The sequence below is a fragment of the Plectrocnemia conspersa genome, unplaced genomic scaffold (assembly GCF_051122295.1).
Source record: "Plectrocnemia conspersa isolate PC_06_02 unplaced genomic scaffold, ASM5112229v1 ptg000013l, whole genome shotgun sequence".
NCBI lineage: Eukaryota > Metazoa > Arthropoda > Insecta > Trichoptera > Polycentropodidae > Plectrocnemia > Plectrocnemia conspersa.
In genome coordinates this window covers 1316930-1341731 of record NW_028277177.1, presented here as the reverse complement: position 1 = coordinate 1341731, position 24802 = coordinate 1316930, and the positions used below count along the sequence as shown (strand labels likewise).

The 24802-nt window shown below is 29.7% G+C and overlaps 1 protein-coding gene across 1 annotated transcript; it reads left to right on the top strand.

Annotated features, from left to right (window-relative positions):
* The first annotated feature begins 684 nt into the window (after positions 1 to 684).
* LOC148226901 (uncharacterized) lies at positions 685 to 24802 on the top strand. The gene is made up of 4 exons (XM_088202212.1): positions 685 to 833; positions 14103 to 14181; positions 19172 to 19756; positions 24079 to 24802. The coding sequence occupies exons 2-4, from the start codon at positions 14113 to 14115 to the stop codon at positions 24388 to 24390; spliced, it is 966 nt and encodes a 321-aa protein (XP_088058338.1). The 5' UTR covers positions 685 to 833; positions 14103 to 14112; the 3' UTR covers positions 24391 to 24802.

Genomic DNA, 24802 nt, shown 5'->3' with positions numbered 1-24802 from the left:
CAGTTTTCAATCTATTCTACTACACTATTCACTTTAAATCTTCGGTGGCAAAGCACATATACGACTGTTTGTATGTGCTTACCAATTTTTTGCTATATTAGATGCGTAGTTTGTGTTTGACGGCCAGGTATTGACAACGCATTTAGTCACGCTAAGCGATTTTTTCGAAAATAACGGAACAATAGTTATTCAATTTAACGTTCAAAGTAAAATAAAGTACGATCAAGTGATATAAATATTGTAGAAGGCTTTAGTGTGTTCTAGCAAATGATTTATTAACGTTTTTACCAGTACGGTGAATATGTCAGAGATGACAAGACACTCACACTTCAATATTAATTCGTTATTTTTTTAACAAAAACGACATCGTTCTGATGCCGCATAGAATATAAACGGATATGACTCCATGCGACTTGTTATTGTTCTAAAAACATTTATGTTATTTCGGATTGGAATAAATGTAAAGTAAAGTGACAACAGTAATATTGAAAATTTAAAAAAATGTCGGTTTTTAATCACACCTCGAAAATTGTGTTAGTTTATTTTGTGATATAGTGTTGTTAGAAATAACATTCATAATAATCAGGTTAAAGACAACACTGAAGTCACCCACCAATCGGCGTAAAGGTTGGCAACCGCTGATTTGAGGGATGGGAATTTTCCAGGCGCCGTTTCGCCCTCTCTCCAGTCGAGGCGCGACCGTCGCCGGGGCGCGGGTGCCCGCGGCCCGCGGTTTGTTACCACTGGTGACATGTTACCAATCGCAAAAATAAATAAAGTGAAAACGGTTAGAAAAACACACCAAAAACACTGAGCGTCACACAACATCGCACGTAATTAGCAAAAATTCGAATCATTTGAAAATTTTCGCCTCTGCCAAAAATCGCACAGCATATTTTCACCATTGTTATTAAGCCATATGTAACGGTTATGAGGAATTTAACCCTGTTTATGTGACAATACGTTGGGGTATATTTGTGCAATTATACGAGTTGGGTTCCTGGTTTGGGTAATTTGCTTGTATGGGCGTAGAAAATGTGTATGGAAAAGTTTTACTAGCTCAGATCGTATTTTATAATTTATTATTCATAATATTCTAAGTAATTACAATTTACTGAAATTACTAAGAAATAATATTTGATCAATTATAAACATTTAAGTGAATAGGTATTTATTTTAAAAATAGCAAGATTTGTACTAAATTGCGTTTTTTTTTATGATTCAAAATATTATAATTATCATTTTAGAAAGTTGTTGAAAACATTTATTTTTATCAGTAGGATCTTAAAATATTTTTTATGTTACATTAATTATTTCAGATAAAGCAAATCTGTATATGTGTAATAAAAAATTGTGTCTACTATATAGTAAATACTACTTGATTGGCTCAAGTAAATTTAGGGCTCTATCTTAGTTCTATAATTTTAATTCTTGTTTAGATACAAATTACATTTTATTATTTTAAATATTTCATTATAAAACATTATAGTTTGCAGCTCTTAACTTTTTTCTAAAAGTACTCAAAAAAGTCAACTTCAAAGTTTTCCAACTTTATTAAAAAATTAAATTATATTTGCAAAAAATAATATGATCAAAAATATCAAAGCTATTTATAAAACTGCTTATGAGCGAACTGTTTTTTTTTATGTTTGTATTAAAAAGATATATTTTCTCTATAAAAACCCTACAAAAAAAAACAATAAAATCTGTAAAATTTTTTGGTTATTTTCAATTGTTTAAAACGACAATTTTAATCATTTAAAAATTTAAATTGCTATAAAATGTTTTTTTATTAAATACTTTTATATGTAGTGTATTAGATCAACATACTTTATTTTTATGATTTACTGATACTTATTACATATTTAATTTATTTAAATTTTTTTTTAAATATTGTATATTATTTGTTGAAATATTACACAAAAATATTTATAAATAAATACAAAGCATTTTTTGTTGCAAATTTTACACTAAAAATAAAATATTTTTTTGTAAAAAATTTCATATATAATTTTTATGGTATTGTAATAGTTTTTATTTATTTAAATAAATTATTAATACATAGTTATTTACATATATAAATTTTATCTAAGCTGATTTTTAAACTCTTTATATTACAAAAAAGTGAAATTTTCTGTATAAACTAATTTATGTTACCAAAAAGTAAAATTTTCTGTATAAATCTGTGAAATAATTTGCTTATTTATGAGTTATTGGTAACGGATGTGATCAAAAATTTTCAATTATGATACATTAAAATTTTAAAGTGCTGCTGATTAGCAGTTCAAAATATAAAATAGTTATACTATAATAAGATGTATATTTAGGAAAGAAAAATAAGATGAAAATCATTATTGATATAATATTAAAAAATATAATTATTGACTATTTTTATATTTGATTTAATTTAATATTGATACTAGTACATATTTTTGTACATACAAAAATAATAAGCACTAAGCTATTTTTTGTAACAAATTTCATAATGCGAAAAAGTTGGTCTCATTTTATTTTTTATATTTTACAATTTACTATAGAAAAATAGTGTTGAGTTGTATTCTGTAGATAGTTTCTTGATTCGAGAGAGCTGTCTTATCATAGATGCAAATATAAGTGCACCAATTTTAAATTTGGCTATTTTGTAGCATAAAATGTTAAAAAATAGTAAAATATAGGATAAAATTTTCATCCAAAAAAAAATATTATAATAACAAATATAATTTTTATTACATGGGATATAAAATAGATAATGAATTTATTTTAAATATTCTGATAAAAATCTAATAATAATATTCTAAAATTTACAAAACTGGATGATCGAAATCTGTTTTATCATTTTTTTATATTGTCATAATTCTGATCACAGATAAATTATTATTTAATAAATATTTATGTTTCCTGTTTTGTTACACATAAAAATAATTTAGAGTAATAATTAGTTGTTATATTAATTAAGCAAGGCTTAGAGCGCAACGCGCGAGATTTCTGGCACGTTGCGCAAATTAGCCACTGCCAAGACAAAATATTGTGTGAGCAATAATAAGAATATTTATTTAAATATGCTGGAAATACTGAGCATATTTCTGTAGCAAAATTTAATATGCATTTTTTATATTATAATCAATCTCACTTTTATTCTAGAGTCTAAAATTCAGCTTTTAATGAATTTATTATGTACTTAAAACCATTATAAATTGAATCGAGTATATCAATAAAATCAAAATATTTTTTAATTATTGCTGAAGCAAATAACAAAAATAATATTTCCAGAAAAAAATATGCAATAAAAGATTTTATAATTTTTTTTAGCCAAAAGCAAAGTAAAACTATTTATGTATATTTAGTTATCTTATCTCTGTGGCAAAATATTTTGCAATTTTTATATATACATATATTTAAGGTTTTTTTTTTCACTTCATAAAAAAATATTGTATTATCAAAGTGAAATACGCAAATTTACAATAATAAATTCTACCAGCACTAATTTTTCGCATATTTAGTTTTTCCAAAATTTTATCGTCTCTGTAAGAATATAATTAGTGATTTCTATAATAATATAATTTCAATGGATCGTCTCAGATTTGGTTTTCCTAGATTTTCCTAATCTTACTAATGAATAACGTGATGAATAAATAATCGCTTACATAAGGTATTAAAATTTCTTTAATTATCTGCCAATTAAGCTCATAGAAAATGTAATATATGTATTGAATAATATATTTATATGAAAGTGTAGCACAAAATTAAATATAAATATAATAATATATTATTATAAAAAACAACTTTTTTTCTTAACTGATTAACTATTACGTCATTATATAATTTAGTTAGATACTTTAAGTATTATATTACTACACTATATATAAAATAAGGAGATTGTAAAAATAAAATATAATTAATGAAATTATGAGCGTGTTAAAACAATTGTTATCTTTATGAATTAAGTATGCAACTATTGAACAATGAGACATTGAAATACTAATTAAGATTAAAATAAAATTGAATTATATTCACGGTATTCAATTTTATATACATATATAATATGTATATAAAAGGGTTAATGATGGACGAGCTTCAAACTTTTCAGCGGAAAATCTTTTAAATTTCTCAGCTCTTTATTATTTTTATTCTCTGAAAGATTCGTTAAAACCTCTGAATAAGTTTTAACATTAATTTTATTTTCATCTCAAGGATATGATTTTCTTACCACTGAAAAGAGTATTATTTCCGCACCATCCAAAATAAAATGAGCGAAATTTTCTATAAATAATGACGAACACTGATGCGTCAACTCATAGCATGCCATTAATTTCACGATAATCTAAGTGTGACAAAGTATAGCCATTTAGGGTCTAAAAACGCATACAAAAGCTGGTCATTTATTTCGAGGGTGTAAACCGTTTATGTAATCCTTTGTGGGTTAACAGTTTCATTGCTACATCATAAGAGATTAACAAATAATTATAACGCTGCTGCAAGGTCCACGTGCTCTGGGTTTTTTCCAGTTTAAATTTAATCCCCTAACAAACTATACTTTTAAAATAGGCTCTTAAAGCTCAAAATTGACACCCAACCCTCGTAAAAACAAGCAATGGCGTCGCTGGGACTGTAACACATCATTAATTTGTAGCTCAATTAGAAACCCCGGTATAAATCAGTCACACATGCGTAATTATGTTTTGTACACTTGAGTTATAGTTGATTTAATTGCGCTAGTGTATAAACACCCCTAACTCACCCCTTATTGAAATAAATCTGTGGAAAAAAATATTTTTTGGGTTTGTTAAAAAATTTAATACGAAAAGGGGTTAAGATGAAATATTAATTTGGGTTTCACCATAGTTTCGAAATCAAGTTAAATTGCCTTTCCCACTCGATTAAATATGTATGTATCCTACGGAAACAGGAAGAGTTCGAGATTTTATGGTGCTTTTTATAAAATTAAAAATGTTTTAAAAGTTACTTAAAATATTTTACTTCTATATTTTTATAAAGCAAATACATTTATGTTTCATTATTTAATATTATATTATTTAAATTGAACATATAATATTCACAATTGTCAGCAGGATGTAGTGAGCCAGCAACTCCGTTTCTTCTACATTATTCCATAGTCAATAATTTCTAATGCATATCGAAGGCTACTCAAAATTTTCGTTTTTTCGCTTTATTATATTTTCTTATAATCTATATGACATAACGGCCAGCGCTAGTAGACTAACAACGCGGGTTTCGTTCGCGTCGTTTCATAGTTACTAACTTTGTAACCTTTAAGCCTGTGACAAAATCCCTCGATTCTAAAATCCAGGTCAATATAGCCTATACGACTTTCATAAAGCATTCGACAAAGTTTGTCATGAGCTACTTCTTTGGAAGTTAAGCAACTTTGGTTTCTTGAACCGTCTTGTTCTCAACAAACTTGGTTTCGGCGATAGAAAAAAAATACATGAGATGGTGTGCGCCATAATTATTTTTTAATGTTTAATTGTAAACATATTTAAATTTATCTCGGGTGGATTCAACAGCGAATGTGAGAGTGTTGCCTCCTTAGGAGCGAGTATCGCGATGTTTTGAGCGCGTAGTATTAGTGAAATATAAAATTTCAAATGCGCATCTAAATTACTTTAAATTGGAATTGTAATTTGGTTTCGGGTGACACCGCTAGTATAATATATTCACATGAATAGGAAAGCTTGTGCTTTTGAATAATAAATGCAGGTCAGTTTTAAAGTGGCTGTAGCCCGAGAGCAATGAAAAATTGTGAGGTGAAAGTTGGATTTTGCGACCCCAAAACGTCATGAATAATTCAAGACGCTGTCGTCGGAATGATTGATTTCGTCGTCGGTAAAAGCCAGAGTCGTTTAGGGTTAGAGGCGGAGAGTGCGACGATTAGGCGCCGCCGTCCATAGGCGACAGATGTCGCGGGCGAAATCGAAAAATTTACGAGCCCCGTCGTTAATCCGGCCCTGTCCGATCATCGCGTGCGTATACGTACCTGAGAATTTATGCGAAAGGCAGATGCGTATCGTGAAAATGAAAATGGATATCGCAAAAAAGGCCGTCAATTTATCTTTTAATTATATTTCTGTCACGGAAAAATATTCTCATTTTGCGTTTATGTCGCTTTCCAATCGACTTATTTCGGCTCAAATATAACCGTGAAATAATTTAGCATTTTTTTACAAATATAAATATTCTATCTGTATAATACATATATGGCTAAATATTAATTGAGGATAGAAATAGACTATAATTATTTATTGATTATAATGAAAAAAAATTGCAAAAAATTTTTGTGTGCATTTTTATTATATATAGAAATGTTTAATCAATAGTTGAAAACTCATTTTTAAATGTATCAATATATACTATGTCTAATCAATCATAAAAATACATTTAAATGTATTTGTAATTAATTTGGCAAATTATTGAAAAAAAAAGCATTTCAAAGCAAAAAGCAAAAAAGCAAAAGTGATAATTAGATAAAAAAAGTTTTTATTTTCTCTTATAATTTTATTTTTTCATATATAACATTATTGCCTTTTTCTAGGACCCTTTAAAACAGAGAGTTTATCATTTTTTTTATAAAATATATTTTATTTCAATTTCCATTTTCAAATGCTTTTTTCTCAAGTTTTTTTTTACCAAGCTACGATTATTTCATTGTTTTTTTAATTCCCGCCATTTTAAAATAAAATGAGGGATTGGGTTGATGAGCAAACTTTGCCGAGATATTAAAGATATACAAGAGCTATTTTTATAATAAAGTTTATGTCGATATTATTAAAACTTCTGCAGTTATCGCGTTCTCAAATTTCGTTATATGTGTCCAACACTCGAGTGTGTGAAATTTTTTTGTATAAAATCGTTTTTCCCTTTTTTACTTTTTTCTAATGAAGCTACAATTTTCAGTGTTTTAAATAGCCGCCATTTTGAAACACGTTGGCAGATCAAGCTGGTTCGATGTTTCCTTAATTTAGTTACATCTCACATATTATTTTAAAAAAATATTTTCAATTTTCATTACAATTCAATTTCCTCGTTTATAAATGTTTTACTTTTTTATTTTCTTCAAATCTCTTTTTAATTGCTGCCATTTTGAAATTATATTGTACATATACAGTTATTTACGAGATCTATTTTTATAATTAGTTTTATGCCGATATGTTTAATTATCATGTGTTTGAAAAACCCACAAAATAAAATATATCGTAAAAAATTATTTATTTTTAATATTTATTCAACTTATAAATTTTCAATTTCAATTTTAAAATATTTTTACTGCTTTCCTTTATTTAATAAAAAAATGTAATGTAAAGAAATTAAAAAAATTTTAATAGTTGCCATTTTGAAATAATCTATTTTTGGATTTACTGTCATTTTACCGTATCCGTTTCACCGTGTATATTGTGAATAGTAAAATAAAAAGTCAATGAATTTCAGAACAGAATATCGGTTTAACCCAAAACCGTGGTTTTATGATTTTAATAAATTCCATATGAATATAAAGTTTTGAATGAAAAATGAAAAACAATATCCGAACATACCGATAATATTGTATAACTCAGCGTACACAACCGTTATAATCAAATAAATCAAATAAGTCAGAAAAACCGTGACATTTGGTTGAACTTGACGTACTTTTTGAATTGCCTTTATTTCAAATTCACTTGATTTTTCACCTCAGCAATTTTCTTAGCTACTTAATTTTGAAACAAGTTTGTTTGCTACTCATTTTATGCCTATAATGTTAATAAAATATTATCTGCATTAATTGTTCAATTGTTTAATTGTTTCAGCTACTTAAGCACAGTTCTTTCACAATTTCATCGGTGGTTGACTAATGAAATCTTTGCGGCCCTCTTAGAAACTTTTATACCATCCAATGCTCCTTTGTTTGAACATAGTATTATTATAAAAAATATATACCACTATTTTTAATATAAATTTATATTTTCAATATTTTAAAAAATAATTGCAAAAAAATGCACTCTTAACCCTTTCACCGCGGATGGCTTCAATAGAAGTCATTAAGAAAATGCGCCAGTACTCATTGCGCACCTAAGGATGCCATGAGCCACTGAGTCTAATAATATAGATATTTATATAATTTAAGAATGTAAATCACTTGAAGCATAATATTAAAAAAAAATATGACACGTATAGGTGCCTCTACATATTAATAAATTTCGAAATGGCGCGCAAAATATCAGCCGCGGAGAAAGGGTTAATATTTATATTGTCAAACACATGCGCATCACATACAGTCGAACTAATCAAACTAAAAAGTAAACTTTCTATATAAATAATTCAATACTAGTATTTAATCTATTTATTATGCAGTATTATTGAGTGTGTTACACCTAATATTTATTATCCCTTAGCCTTTTAAAATGTTTGATTTATTTTACAAATAAAACTTTTGAGATTTGCGCTTATTTATTTAAAAAATAATTAGACATAAAATAAATAAATAATTTTAAAGTAAAAAAGTTAAGAAAAACAGCCACAAAGATTTTTTAAAGTAAGCTTAAATTATTCGTATAGTTAAAATGTTACTTTGTTTGTTTGTTAACTCTGCTAAATTATTTTAAGTGATGGGAAACGATTAAAATTTTCTTCAAATATATGTTAAGAACCCTGGAATGAAAATAATATTTGACCATTTATTGCGGAGCTTTTCGATATTACTATCTAAATATTGATGCTAATAATAAATAAATTTTCAGAAAAAAAAAAAAATTCTCAAAGATAATTCCTTACATCCAATTATTATTGTATCTGATTCTTTCTTTAATGATATCATTGAATTCGGTAATTTTTTCAAAGGTATCAAAAGCCGATATATCGAATTTCGGCAAATAAAAGGTTAAGGAAAATGACTTTTAAATATAATATACTTAAAAATATATTTCTTTAATTTAATAAATGTAGCTATACGTAAGTCTGAAAAAATTGTTGAAAAAAAAATCATTATAAAAACATCAGCGACTAAAATTGTTGAACATAGTAAATATTTATATTTAGGATATAAGTTTGAGGATATAAACTAATATTCACAAGTGTAACATACATTCAATTATAGTAGGAACTCTATTTTTAACTATAACCATAGAGACCCTAAGTATACAGTGAAAATAGAAGTAGAGGAAAACACGCTAGAATATTTGATATGTTTCATATTATATTTACCTTTCGTATATATAGATTACATTAAGAGGTATTAATTAAATTTAACATAATAGTGATACCAATAAATTTAAATTGAAACCTGGAAGGTATAATAAATTACTTAATTAAAGCTATTAACAAATATAAGATGAAAAATTAGGCTTTAAGAATATAAGCTATATTAAATACCATAGTTTTTTTCGAATGACCAAAAATAATCATTTTTTAAGTGTAGTGATTTATATAAAGGACTAACCTTTCATTTGGTAATGAAATAGTAAAAAAATCCTGTTATGTTTCGAGCGCAATTTCTTAATTAATTAAAACGCAGTCTGCGAATAATCGCCAATTAAAAAACACCGGCAACTCATACTTCAAAACATGCCAAGCTTAAAAATTCAACGCAATTCTCAGAAAACATAAATTAATCAATCCTTGGTTAATTTTATAACACCACTCAGCTTTGCCAGGTTAACAGCGATAAACTGAAAACATATAATGATGAAATATTTAAACTTACGAGTACGGGCATGTAAAACAGGCACCGAACCGTTTTAGAATAAGGTCTCAGATAAATATAATGTGAGATACACACACCGAGATGGGAGTAAAGATTGCATTGAATATTTAAGAGTTTTTTGGTACTTTCGGAAGGGTCCCGGAAAGGCAGCAGTTGGCAAAATCAAGATGCGGGATAAGAAAGTATGCGCATAAACAAAATGCGAAATATAAACTCGGGTTTATATCCTCCCTGAGCTGGAATTTCCAGAAGCCGTAAAGGCAGCGAATCGTGAAGATCCGCGGAGACAGGACAGATACGTCTTATCGGGATAGAATCCTGCGAGAATTAGGAGACTTAAACTCAGTTCAAACTTTCGATGTAATTATCCCCAAGGCCTGCGAGGATTGTTCCTCTTTTGTGTATTATTAATATCAAATCTAAAAAGCAGGGAGAAAGACGAGCTCGCCATAAACAAGTGTCACTCTTTGTTAGACTTAAACGATGAAATAAATGTCAGTGGCAGTGTGAGTTATGTCCTTCTATAATAAAAACATGTGTGTGCACTGAGATAATACTTCTCATTTATATGCATGCAAGTTTTTAAGATTTCCATAAACAAAATATGTTGTCATTGTAGTTTAAGACTGTAGACATGAAATGCAAAAAATCTTATTATTTTTTAAGCAATTTTTATACAACATAGTTCCCTCTTACTGCTTTAAAAATATATGTTTTATATTACATTAATGCTTGCATACGATACACAATTTTATCGTTGTCATAAACAAACGATATTGCGTATCAGAGCGGATATCCATTAAACGATAACAGTTTTAAAGCCGAGGTTCGATATATTCAGAACATTTTCTTCTTCGCCACATCTCATTTTTAATGCTTACAGAAGCATTTTAAACAGTGTATGATTGATCTGGAGCTATTACATGCTTGTTCAAAGCTGAGTCTAATATATGTTTTATATTTATATAAACAAGCAGAACTATTTTTGATTATTATTCTCCCTTAATCTATCAGCATGATTCGGCATATTTCTGCTTGGTGCGAGTTTGGCTATTTATTCCAAGTCGAAAGTGAAGTAGTAGTTTTATGCCAAATTATGCATAGAGAAAGTATATTTCTGACTGTTGTCTGAATAAAGTAATTCAACACAAAAGAATTTCAATGTATATTTCTACTAGCGAAAATATAATTTAACTCACTAGTGAATCTAAATGTTGCTCTAAAATGTCTACGAATCTCAATTTGACAGTTGCGAAACGTCTGTTCAAACCCAAATCTAACCTAACAAAAGTTCTAAAACCAGATTTAGGACTTTAATTCGGTTTATAGGTAGTTTAATTAGGTCGAGTCCAAATTACAATATATATAAATACGCATATTGCTCCATAGTTTGTCCACACTTCGTTGTTAAACTATGTTTTAAAAATGTGATAGCTATTATTTAAAGTGTATTGAAACACCATTGGACTTTCAAGAAACATGGCCTTCATGTTTGTGTAATATATAACTGCTTTTCTTTTAGATTCATATTCTGAGCTCGATAGCCTCAATTTTTAGCCATTGTGTTGAAAAATTACCACACTAATTATTTCCGATAGCCATTGAAAGGTCCCGCCTTTGAGTGTCAATTTAAATCTTCGGAAGACCATAAAAGTTTAATGCGAAAATTTATTGAATGGCCTCGAGAACAAAAAAAACCCAAACGAGGGGCGGTAGGATGACAAATTGGACGAAGCTCATACCACCGACAAAATTTATTCTGTCGTTTAGGCCAAACAAAGAGTGACACTTGTTTATGGGACACTCCTCCATCGTTTTCTGGATTTCATATTAGCGGCACAAAGGAGAAAACTTCCAAAGATTGAACTGACTCAGCGAAGCAAGATCTTTCCAATAAACGTATATTTCGGTTAGCTCTGCAATTTATTCAATGTGATAATTTATGAGTATATTATGTGATCGCAATAGGAACGCTACAAAAGCGTTCTTGTAGACTTACCCTTGTAAATAATTGCTTAAGGTAAATTTTATTTAGCGTAAATTGTTACATTAACGTCGTTATTAGTTTTTCGAGTGTGCTAATTTCTGTTTGCGTAATTTGATTGAAAGATAATGTGATATTAAGACTTTCTCGCGTATAAAACTTTGAAGTACACATGTACACTAAAATTGTATTGCTTCTTGTGTTTTATTTTTCTTTCTCGACACGTTTCATAAGTTGTAATATCAACGTCCATTGAAACGTGTAAGGAATAATATTAGCATAATAAGATATATATACATCATGTGTAGAATATCATAAAATATTTAGTAATATAACATTTAATTAATTCTAAATTGCTATATTTTTTATTAATATAAGAAACACACACCACTGTGAAACACAACTGAAAATATTTACATTCAAAGTAAAAGTTTTAATTGGTACAGCTGATGCAATGTTTCATCATACAAAGCAAATGACAGCTTGCCAGTTCCGAACAAATATTTTACTTGTTCAAATGGACATGGTTTCTCCCAAACTCACTGTCAACGTATAGCAAATAATATATACCGATGGACTGGCTGTCAGTGACTGGTTGTGACTGTAGTGATTGACTTGCGAACACGCACACATTTTCGAAAAATCAGTCGCGTACTATAAATTATATATTGTTAAAACAGTTTATTTTTTTAATATGTTAAATGTCTTCGTGGGTGCATACGCAGGCTCTAAGCAACTCTAAAATGGGTTTCCTTTAGATTTCGATCGGGACGCGAAGAGAGAAGCGGCGGCATCTGCGATATTCGCTGGTATTTTTGTTTGATTTTAGAGTCTAAGCCGGATGCCTTATGCTCTAATCTCAAATAAGTCTATGGACTTCGCCTAAAAGTTATTGTTTTCCGGCGTTCCCAAATTTATTCCGTATCCATGGAATATTTTGCCTCTTTCTATGACACAAACAAATACCGCATAAGGTAGCGAGTTATTTTCAAATGAAATTATGTTGGCCGCTAAAGTTAATTATGAATGCACGCGTTAATTTTTTTCAAGGCGACGGATATTTTAATCCATTCTTATTTATATCGGATACATTGTCACTTAAGCTGTTGAAAGGTCTCCCACGATGGTGTCCCATTTTTTCTTAGGCAGATTTTTTTATGATTATTCCCACAATTGTAAATAAAAGAGTGGTTCAATTAATGAATCTGGCACAATTAAAAATATATTTTTAAGTAGCTGTAAGTTAACCCGATCTTTTTATAATACGTTGATACTACGTGACGTAGACAAGTCGTATCTATATTATTTCACAAATCGTACGTGATTTAAAAACCGTTTCACACAATTTGTTATCATAGAAAGGGACCACAAAGGCCACTCGGACTTTAATAATACTGCAATTGACCTAAATGGACACTCTCATCCATTTGTCCAAAGAAACGTACAAATGACCCAACTCCGATTCATGACTCGGGCCCGCGCCATGAGCCAACAACGAGAACCAGAGACTAGAGAGAACCACCACTTTTACAACTTATCTCTGATAATATTTACATTATGCATATTATATTTGCATAACACAGTACTAATAATACATTCATTTCTCATAAGAAACGGTTTCCTCAAATATGTATTTTTAGAAAGACGTCCGTACGTGATATGAAAGCAAACAAATAAAATAATTTGGTAAATGCTGCCCACTCGCGCGTATCCCAAAAGCCGCAAGCGGCTCGCGAGCCGTGGGTTTCCGACCTTTTTACAAGTTACTTAGCATTTTTATTTTATATATCTAGTTTATATTTTTAAATTATTATAATTTATACAATTATTTAATTTGATCGTATTTTTAAAGCGAGTGCCCTAAGTAAAGTACGCATAACCACAGACTCTTGAGAACACATATTGTGATAATATATATTCCAATTCTACGCATAATTTAAGCCAATTGCTCCCTCAAAGCAACAATGCCTACTATGCGATCTGAGAGCTTAGCATAAACACGCAACGCACAAATACACATTGAAGCGTCTCTTTGTGGCCCGACCTCCATTCGACTGCGGTATTCAAAACACAAAAGGGGAGAGCTCCGGGCTCCCGTATTTTTCGCGATCTTCAAACTGACGAAAATGTAGCCGAAAAATTTTTCGTTACGCCTCCGGAATATTAATTTCTCTCCTGCGCGAACCTGCCGAAACGAATATAATCCCAGACTTGGAGTTTTCTAATAAAAGGCGCATTACATTGGAAATTAGCGGAGGGAGGAGTGGAGGTAGTTTTACGGGGCCGACGTAAGAATTTTAGACTTAATTGCCGAGATGAATCCCTCGGCTTTGACGAATCAATTCGTGCGAGACTTTGAGGAGAGCTTTCTCGCTAATTGCCAAAAGATTTATATTCTTTGTCTAACTAACGCCGATCGCTTTTCAGAACATCCAAAATGGCTGACGCTGTGAAAGCTCATCCGTTTCCTTCGATTTACGTCCTGGGCGGACACTTACAGTATAAGGTATGTATTTTTCGACCCACGTGTTTTATTACCCCATCGGCAAATAGACGCCGAGCTTCCCAAATGTTGCGAAAATAAATATTTGCTTTAGCCGTATTCGACAACCCTTCGCGTCGAGCGGGGAGATTGGTGCACCTAGGGACACTGATTGTTTTCTTTATATATACAAAAACAAATATCGATTTTTTTCAATGTTGTATGTAATAATAATAAAGAAGCATCATACCTGTTAAAAAATCAACCAAACTCTCTTTTTATTTATGATCCATGAAAAACATATTTTTTTTCGTAGCACATAGCTATTTACTTTTAACTATATTTTTTTTTACATATTAGTTTTGAAAATTGTTTAGTTTACTATTTTCAATATTATTTTAGTGCTAATTTTTTTTAATTTATTGCTTGAAAAAATATTGTTTTAATATTTTGTTAGTAAATTATAATTTGATTTTTTTAAAGCAAACTTACAAAAATTTTTTTTTTATTTTTATATCGAAAAAAACATTTCGATATAAAAATAAAAAAACACTTAGTTTCTATTTTTACTGGTTTTTACATCTTATTTTTTTTTTTTTATTATGTTTTAGATATTTTTTTTTAATAACCCTCCTTTTGAAATAAGATCGCGGATTAGGTTGACTAATGATATTAGCCTAGTTATTTACAAAAGCTATTTTTAAAAAAAAATATTTTTAAAAAAAAAATATGATTTTGATTTTGAAAAAAAATTTTGCTTTGATTTATATTTTTAAATTTAACAATTATTTTACTTTCTGAATAGTCACTATTTAAAAACAATATATATTTAGAAGAATTATTTTTAGAATATTTTCTCATATCCCATATTTGTAAATGACACTTTATATTTATATGACAAAATCATTAAAACAGTGGCAGTTAGCATGCCACAAAACAACCATATAAATACAAAAAAAATCTTATTCTAATTAAATTTCAATTTGAAACAATTTTGACCATATAGATTTTTCTCAAAAAAAATTTTAACGAAGTCTTATTTTTTATATTTTGAATAACTACCATTTTAAAAAAGAATGGCGAATCAAACTGGTTTACAAATTTAGCCGAGATATTTACAAGATCTATTTTTATAATAAGTTTCATAACCATATTATTAAAACTACGCAAGTTATTGTTTCTTCAAAACGCACATAAATTAAGATTTTTAAAATTTTAAGTAAATTAAATTTCTATTTTTATTTTTTCAAATATTTTTTTATGTTTTTATAGCCGTTTTGAAACTATTTTAGAAAGCAGTTTACGCTACTATTATTAGCTCTTATTTAACAAAAATATTCTAATACCTTATAAAACGGAAAAAAATATAATGCTACGGTTGTATTTAATATAATGCTAAATACTAATGCTACTTTCAGACTGAAGAAATGAAGTTTTAAATTTCTTATATAATTTCTATCATAGAGCATTTTTGCCCTCTAAATATTCTTTAGGAATAAAAATTTGGATTACTATAATTATTGGCTAGTTTAATTTATCAGCTTGATTAGGTATATTGCATCAAAATAGCGGCCATTTAAAAAAATAATATAAGCATAACTCCGTTAAAAAAATTATTGGAGAAAAAATTAAAAACGTAAAAAATGTAATGAAACATATTTTTTAGCTAGAAAATATTTTGCTTTATTTCTAATGTTAATAATTGTAATATCATAAATAACCGCGAATCATAGATATTTTGAATAAGGATAAATGTTAATTAAATTATATTTTCCATAAGTAATAAATATAGTAAATTAATAAAATAGCATTTAACCTAATTCAAGTGCCTCTCCAGTAAATAAATAATCAATGTCGAAATGTGCAACTATCCACAAATTAAACACTCTCCCCTATCTGATATTTGTTTTTCAATATTATCTTTATGTTTATGGTTTACAATAAACTTAATATTATCTTAAACAATCAAACTATAAAATTTATGGAGCATCTATTAAGTAATATTAATTAAAATTGCATTTTATTACTGTAATTCAGAAACGTTATGACCTCGAGTAGATTTACGTGTAACTATGTTAACAAATCTAGTTTCGTACGTCGTCGTAAACAGTTCTTGTTTATCACTGTCAACATTAGCGTACCGATATCAACCGGGCCCATCTGGTGGAAAGGGTTAAATAAAACTTTGCGAAACCCTACCCTTCACTTGGCCACAAACAAAAACACACGCTGACAGGTCAGATATCGCGTGCGAAATTACCACATCAAATCTGGCGAAAGAAAACACCCAAGATATCTCACCTGTCAACTTAATCACGCTTAGCGCTTTTTCACCCTTTTATACCTTATTTTTAAATATATTCACACGCCATAAATCAAAATCTCTTGTGCACTTTCAAAGCATAAAAATAACTTCATCAGATATTAATAAAAAATATTAGATATCATCTCTAGATGCCATTTAAGATTATATTTGTCGGCGTATATTTTCAATTTCATTAAATTATATTATTGCATATTCTGAAATATAAAAATAGAAAGAAATGTATTTATAATAATTTATTATATAAAAAAATTGCCACCGTATTTTTTTCAAGGCCATAAATTATATTATATTAATTTGTCCTATATTATCTGTTCTAATCCGCTAACGATAAAAGTTTAAGATGCATTTAAAATTATTTATATTATATAAATATTTATGTTTCAATTTTGATTTAAGTACTCACAGATTGAAAATATAAGTGTAAAATCGACTCGTCAATTTAGTCATTAATTTTTGTCTTAAAATTATATTTTACTATCAGCAATATTCTTATAAATAGTTTTCTGAAAATAATATTTATATTTTGCTAGTTATATTCGTTTAAAGCTAGTGTCTATTTATTTTCAACAGTTCTATTATAACTAATTTTCGACAGAAATAACTCCATGTTATACAACAGTAAAAAAACCGACTTGATATAAATTTATGAAACACAAAATCATTTTATTTCTGGTTAACTGTTTTAATGAGCATAGTTTATTATAGTTTATATGTGTTAAACTGCCAGTCCACAAAAACATCGTACAACGCGTAATTATCACGTTAATTTTTGCCTTGTGATTGGTCGGTAGCCTTGAGGGGCAGTACCGGTATGTGTAAGTACACAGGACAGTATTTTTTTTGTTACCGAGATTAATATATTATCATCTTTTTCACTATTAATATAATCATATTTGTTTTATTTATTATAATCTTTGCTTTTTTTACCGATTTTTTTTTTTTTTGATTTGTTTTATTTTAACCGCGTTCCTTGTGATTGCGTAAACTTTGCGTTTATTTGCTTTTGTGCGCTGACTCTTAATACAAAATATAGCAATAAAACATATATAAAAAAATCTAACAATTATTTTTTTTCTTTCTTGCTAACTGTTTGAATGAGCATATTTTACTACAGTTTATTTCAATTTAAAAAATAGTGCATAAAAAAAACGTTCAACGCGTAGTCATTACATACATTTTTGCCTTGTAATTGGTCAGTCGCTTTGAGGGGTGATGCCGGTATGTGCAAGTACATAAGGCAGTTTTTTTCTTCTGAGATTGCTCTTTCACTACTGTTTTAATCATATTTGTTTTTTTATTATAATCCTTGCTTCTTAGTATTTTTTACTGAAATATAAATAAATATAAATATTTCTTTAAATCAAAATTAGTATTTTAGTTTTAATTAGAGTTTTTTGAGAACTATTACTATGACTATTCATTCTCAAAAGTTATTAAAACAGATTCACGCAAAGAAAGAATACAAATAAAATATTTTTTAAATGAACAAATTAAAAATTAAGTTAAAAAAAACTTGTAGAGCACATATAACTTTAATAATCACTACGTGATTATTTTACTTGAGCAAAATTATTTTTCATGCATTTATTTTTGATAATCGCTATACTTCTTGGGTTCAAAAGTCCATAGCTAATTATTATTGCTCCAAAAGACATTTCCGTGTTTTTAAAACGAAGTGAAAGAAGCGATAAGACAACAAATTCGACAACCGTACCTCAATAAAGACAAATCAACATTATCCTGTGTCCATACACTTACCGGTACCGCCCCTCACGATGACTGTCCAATCACAGGACAGAATTTATAAACACGTGATTACGCATGAACGTTTTTTTGTGCACTTACTGTAATACAAATCTTCGTCTAACATATTTTTATGGACTTCACAAGACAGATTAAAAGTCATGTTGAAATAGTGTGATTGTTCTTTGATATATGTTTTTAAAATATACGTTTTTATCATTTTGTGTATAATTTCATAACATTAATTAACTCTAATAAAAATTAAATAATTAATTAAATCATTGTAGCATAAAATTGTAATTTATTTGCATGCTTATTCCAGCGATGCATATAGCTAATTTGATGTACATAGTTATGAGTCACGCTTTACGATATTTATAAATATAAATCGCTATTTAATTAGTAAAATTTGAATAGCTGAATTTATTTAAATCTTATCTTTATGAAAAAAATATTTTTATAACAATAATTCCAATAGCTCGTGGTTCATTTTTTATCCGCTTCAACGCACTTCTATTATTCCTTTCAATTTCCTTATCTTAAACAATAAATTATTCGCTTTTGTGATCCTCAAAGCTTCCAGTACATACAAAAATGTATAATCTAGATTATAGGTATCAGATAAGCGCAATGTTCACATTGTATCCGAAAAATATGCTTATAAACAAGTCGCTTAAACTAAATTGCGTTAACCTCTTTATTGCATCCCTTCATTGCTTTTTTATACGCTAATAAATCAAATACTCCTATACGCTTTTATAGCCCCAAACTCCATAAAGCCGATACAGTACGGCGCAGGTTAAACGGCTTTTTATGGTAAATAATATTGTTTCCTATATAAATTTGCGCGTCTGCCCTCCTTGAGGGCCCTCTAACGATTTTATCGCCGGTTTTTTCTCGTCCGCGAAATTGATATTGTCGATATAACGAGGTCGTTTATTCCAGGACCCGAGCGTGATCAACATCTTCAATTCCGAGGTGTTGAATAACAACACCCAGACCCCCACCCTAGCCACGAACCACCGGAGGCAGAGCAACACGGATATAGGCAATATCCTCAACTACCAGAAACCTCAGCCTTATCGCTACGGTGGCAACGAAAAGTACAATGTCCCCGACGATAAATGCCCTCAGATTGAAATAGACATTGAGGACGATATAGAATCGAGTTTAACAGACGAGAACAGGAACTTGAAAACGACCGGCAGACTCACGAGAAGGTTGGTCAACGGAAACAACGATGAATCCGAGGGTAACTTATCAGATGATTGCTTCGACGAAGATGCCAGGATCGACGAGAAGATATTGAGGTTGAAAAATTACGAGAAGGGATTCGGCGCCGATGAGAAATGCGATATTTTGAAGAAGATGTTTACCGGGTTTCTCAGCGGGATACTGTTTCCTAAGAATAATTCAGTTCGCCCCAAGTGGAGGAAGAGGAAGTCCAGTGATGATCTGTATAGAGAAGCTTCGATGGCGCTGGGTATTCCTTGCGAGATGACCGACTCTTGTCGCTGTCTGGATTGTCAAGTAAGAATATATTTTTAACTAATTTATCTCAAATTTAATATTAAGTTTATAATCCAAATACTATGCTTAACATATTGTATTCCGGGCATTATTTTTTTAAAACATCAAAACTTTTTAATTAGTAAATGTTTTAAAGTCAAATTTAAAATACGATTTTTATATTCACAGTGATAGAGACGGAATAGCGTAGTCCATAGCGTCTCTGACTAGTAGCTCTGTGGTTGCGAGTTCGAGCCCCGGTAGCGGCACTTAAATTTTTATTTAAAAAAATGGATATTCAAAATCGGTAAAATTCGACGGATGGATGCTTTTGAAACTGTTTATGGATACCGTTTATTAGACGCTAGCTAAGATTGTTTATTTTATATAACAAGATTGTATTAGGAGCGCTGAACTATAAATCGGTCGCGCTCGCAATAATGAAATTAAGGCGGTGGAGTACGGCAAAAAATAATAATTATTATTAAATTTTAATTATTTCTCCCCTTTGACTGTAACTCCACCGCCCATTTTCGCTATTGTAAGCGAGACCGACTTACAGTTCTGCGCTCCTAATACAATTTAGCAGCAAAAGGGGAGGCATATATTTTAAATATTATTTATAAGTAAGTTAGATCATTCATTACAATTGAGGTTATGTCATAAATGCCCTTGATTCAATATTCATAGGAAATAAAACTTCAGCCTTGACAGAATAAAACATTGACAGAATACTACAGATTGATTCAGCTGCAGTACAGGAATTCAATTTATACATTAAGCACATTAAGATAAAAATACATAACATATCGTTTTAAACTTACCACTTATTCTTAATTTAATAGAGATTTCTCCATCGGATTATATTATTTATTTATTACTCGATCTTTTCCAATTATATTCAGCTTTAAAAATTGTAGTGTAGTGATTGTATTTATAAGACCTTATTAGCAATTCCTTCAGCACTAATTGTATTGATGGTCCCGCCAGATTTAAACTTAAATATTAGTGATCGGGAAAAGGATCCTTGGGCTGCTTGGGTTTTTAGACTTGTCGCCATTTTGCAAAAAATTGACACATTGGATTTTGCTAGCAAACATATACAGAGTGCTTAAGAATTCTACACTGTCACCAAAATTAAACTTTAAATATCTATAAATAAGCTCACACTGACCTTAACTATATTGCAAGTCTTATGAGCGTATGTATGGTGGGTCGATCGACTCATAACACTAAACGTGTTTTGGAAAAAAAAACTTTTTTTTTTAATTTTTAATTTTTTTAAACGGCATCGTGAGTATATTCGAAATCTCTAATTCGTATCAAAAATTCAAGTCTATATCTTCAAAAGGAACCAAATACGAGCGTTAACTATATGCCAAGTCGCATAAAAGCTCGTTCGGGGGTCCGGTCAATATACCGTAATACTCGTTTTTTATTAAAAAAAATAATTAAAAATTGTTTTTAAATGCAAATTAAGTTACTAAACACTTTTTGCATACGACATTTTTCATTAGAATTTCATTTTGCAAAGTTATGACACTTTACATTTTTACATTGGCCGCCATTTTATAAAAAAAAAATTATATATTTTTTTCATACAAAAAATATGGGGGGTACTTGGTAGTTCTATACGATACTAAAAATGTAATTTTTAATCTTTAAAACCAAGCAATTAAGAGCGTTAACTCTTCTGAAAGTCTCAAAATGGCTCGTATGGGGGTCCGATCGAACTGATATATCGCTTGTTTTGAAGCAAAAAATTATTTTATATTTTATTTAGATGAAGTTTAAGCTTATAAACGTTTCATATATAGCGATCTTTTCGTTAAAATTTAAACCTACTGAGTTACGAGTGTTTAAGTTTTTAGACTTGTCGCCATTTTGCAAAAAATTGACACTTTAGATTTTGCTAGCGTCGTAGATTCTCATGTCGTCTGGACGAAGTACCACAAATAGCATGATTTATATTTATCTTAGTTGTATGCGATACCCCTCCCACTTTTATTTATAGGGGGTCAGCGTCAGTACTGGATTGTTAAATGAATAAATTTGATTAACCTACAATACCACTTACTTCATTCCATAATTTTGCGCAGAATTTCAACGATCTTTTAAATAAATATAATTATTATAGTCATTATTAAATGTGTTCCTACTATTGTTGTTTCAAAAAACAATAAAATATTTGTATTTATTATAAGAAAAGAGCATTATTATATAATAAAAATAAAATGGTAAATATTTCTTTAGAAGCGCATACACCCCCGCGGTGTATGGCTGAGAGGCAAATAGTAGTGGATTCTAATTCAAATGTAACCTTTTTTATTTTCTTAGTTATTTTAAATGTTAAGAAAAAAAAGCTCTGGATTTTTTAGTGGTTCTGATTTAACTAGTACCTTCAGTTGCTCAATGTTGACTAAATAAACACGTCCTTAATTTTTTTATACCGAAGGCTTTCGATCCCAGCGGGATTATTTTGTCACAGTCCTCCTTATGTTTCTTAACTATAAAACCAATCTAGTTTTATATCAAACTTTAATTCCCAATAGCAAACTCTTTTTCCCCCTTTCTCTCTCTTACTTACTTCCTTACTGTAATACAACTTCAAACTACTGTTGTGTGAAATGCGCATGTAATAGACTACAGAGTTAAAAACAAAAAATGTATTTTTTATCTTCACAACTAATTAAAAAAAATATAATTTTCTAAGAAAATGCTTTATGTAATAAAAAGACATTTATTTACGATATTGGCCCTAGAAATGAGAATTTTAAGAAACAATTTTTGTGGATTTACATTTAAACGAAGCTATAATATTTACGTTCGTGTTCGCTTTGGTCCATTCGGAGCCCAGAGCTGACATCGCAATAAATAAATTTCGCGCTACTCCCTCCCACACCCTCCATCTCTACTTCTCCTCCCATTTCTTCTCCCACACAACTAAGATATTCATAATAATAATATTCTACTCCCACACACTACTTGGTTATGTAAGAATGTTTTCATGTTTCCATTTCTAATTTAGTCAAAATAGTTAGGATATACAAATGTTTCACAATTCCACGAGCAAGGCAAAAACCACTATGGGTCTTATAGTCCCCAAACTACGGCTTGCGAGTAATTGGTTAATTGGCATTACATGCGGTCCGTGAGAGGATTTCGTGCGATCCGCTTGAGTAATATTAATTATATATAAAACTTGGCTTGTTTGTCGTTTTTTGGACACGCGACTCTTTGGACCCAATAATAGTATAGTATATGTTACAATGAATGTATATATATTTTCAAGTAAAGATATATTTTCACTAGTAGAAACATAAATTCACTAACTGTATTTGTGAAATCATATCCGAGCACATTTCTACTAGCGAAAACATAATTTAAAACAAAAATTAAATTATGTCTATGAAACTATTTAAATCTAAACTTAATTTTAGCGGTTTGGATTGGTTTGAACAGCAAATGGACGGTTCGCAACTAGGAAAGTGTATTTTTCAAGTTTTAATTTCACTGGTTTAAATATAATTTCACTAACTAGGCCAGTTCAAATTTAAAAAAATTGATTTTTAATTTTACTGGGCAATATCAGTGAAACTATATTTATTTACATGCTCCAATACTCGTACGCTCATAACATTTTTGCGTAATATGTGTCGCATTACAAATATTTTTTTAAACAAAATTTGCTGGTGGCGTACAGGATGTAATAAGCGGCGCTTATAACTCTCAGTGATAAAAATCACGCAAATGGACTTTTCGAGCCTTTCAAATGTGACAAATTATATTTTCACTGGTAGAAATATATATCTAACAGTGAAAATGTATTTCGATATGTTTTTACTGATATAGTAAAAATATTATTTGACTGGAAATACACATTCAATGTAACATATATTTACATATATCAGGGATTTCTCATTTCCTTAACCTTTTTACTATTTTTTTTATCTTAGGTATATGTATAATCATAGAGTAAAGATATAAATAGAGGCGGCGATGCGTATTATAAAAATCGTGCAAAAAAATCTAATAATCTAGTCTCTCGATCAGCCACCTTGTCCACATGAACGGTAATGGTTGTCTCCGCGCATTTGATGATCTTCATAAAATATGGCTTCCTTTTCTGTATATTCGTGTAAAAACAATTGAAATTTCCGATATTTTTTGAATTATATTTACATCCAATTCATCAGTACTGGGTCTTTTTTTCAATTTACATATTATGTTTTGAATTTATTCTAAATGGCTTTCACCATTCAGTTCCTCAATATGCGTTTAATAATATGTGCATCTATACTCAAGATTATAAACTGTCACTAATCTCCATTATTAATTTGCAGTGCAAGTACTTCGACTGCGGCGACACCGACAGCGACACCAGCGAAGTTTCCATCACCATGGACGAATGCGACATCGAAGAGTGGCCCAGTGGGAAGACCTCCGAGGAGAAATCTTGCGACCTGCTCTTCTACGAAGACGAAGTGCAGCCGGAGAAGAAGGAACCGGACGAAGAGGAAATTCCAGAAGCTCCCAAACCTGCACCGGCGGCGGGCGCAGAAAACGTAGAAGACCCCACTCTGGAGATAGCGGCCGGTACGCCGGTCCTTCTGGATCATTTACTCAACAACCCCCCATCGTGCATGCTGCAGTGATATCGAAGGTCCTTTGACCTGAATGTGGGTCACCGGAATGTGGGTCACCACGAAAAAATCTGACCGCACACACAACCTACTCTATGCACGCCCTTCGTCTTTTCCGGACTGTGAAAACTTATCTAGTCGTTCCGAACGGTTGATTTAATTAAAAGTATATAATGTTCCGCGTTAACTTCAGCAAGGGTATGTACGTGTTCAATAATTAATGGGAGCTTTGAGAACCGTTTTGTGCCAGTTTTTTTTACCATCAAAAACTGACTAAAGAACTTGGTGAAAAAAAAAATATAATAATTACTCTCAGAAGTTCATCATATTCATATTACGTTACATAATATAGAAAACAAAGTATTATGGGTTAAAACTAGGGATTGGGTATTAAATATTAAATATATGTATATAAAAAGAAAAA

What these genes read in the sequence shown, in the direction of transcription:
- LOC148226901 (XM_088202212.1), top strand. Translation starts at nt 14,113, where the DNA reads ATGGCTGACGCTGTGAAAGCTCATCCGTTTCCTTCGATTTACGTCCTG. An exon ending in GCGGACACTTACAGTATAAG is followed by an intron (nt 14,182 to 19,171) that starts GTATGTATTTTT and finishes CGTTTATTCCAG; the next exon opens with GACCCGAGCGTGATCAACAT. An exon ending in GTCGCTGTCTGGATTGTCAA is followed by an intron (nt 19,757 to 24,078) that starts GTAAGAATATAT and finishes ATTAATTTGCAG; the next exon opens with TGCAAGTACTTCGACTGCGG.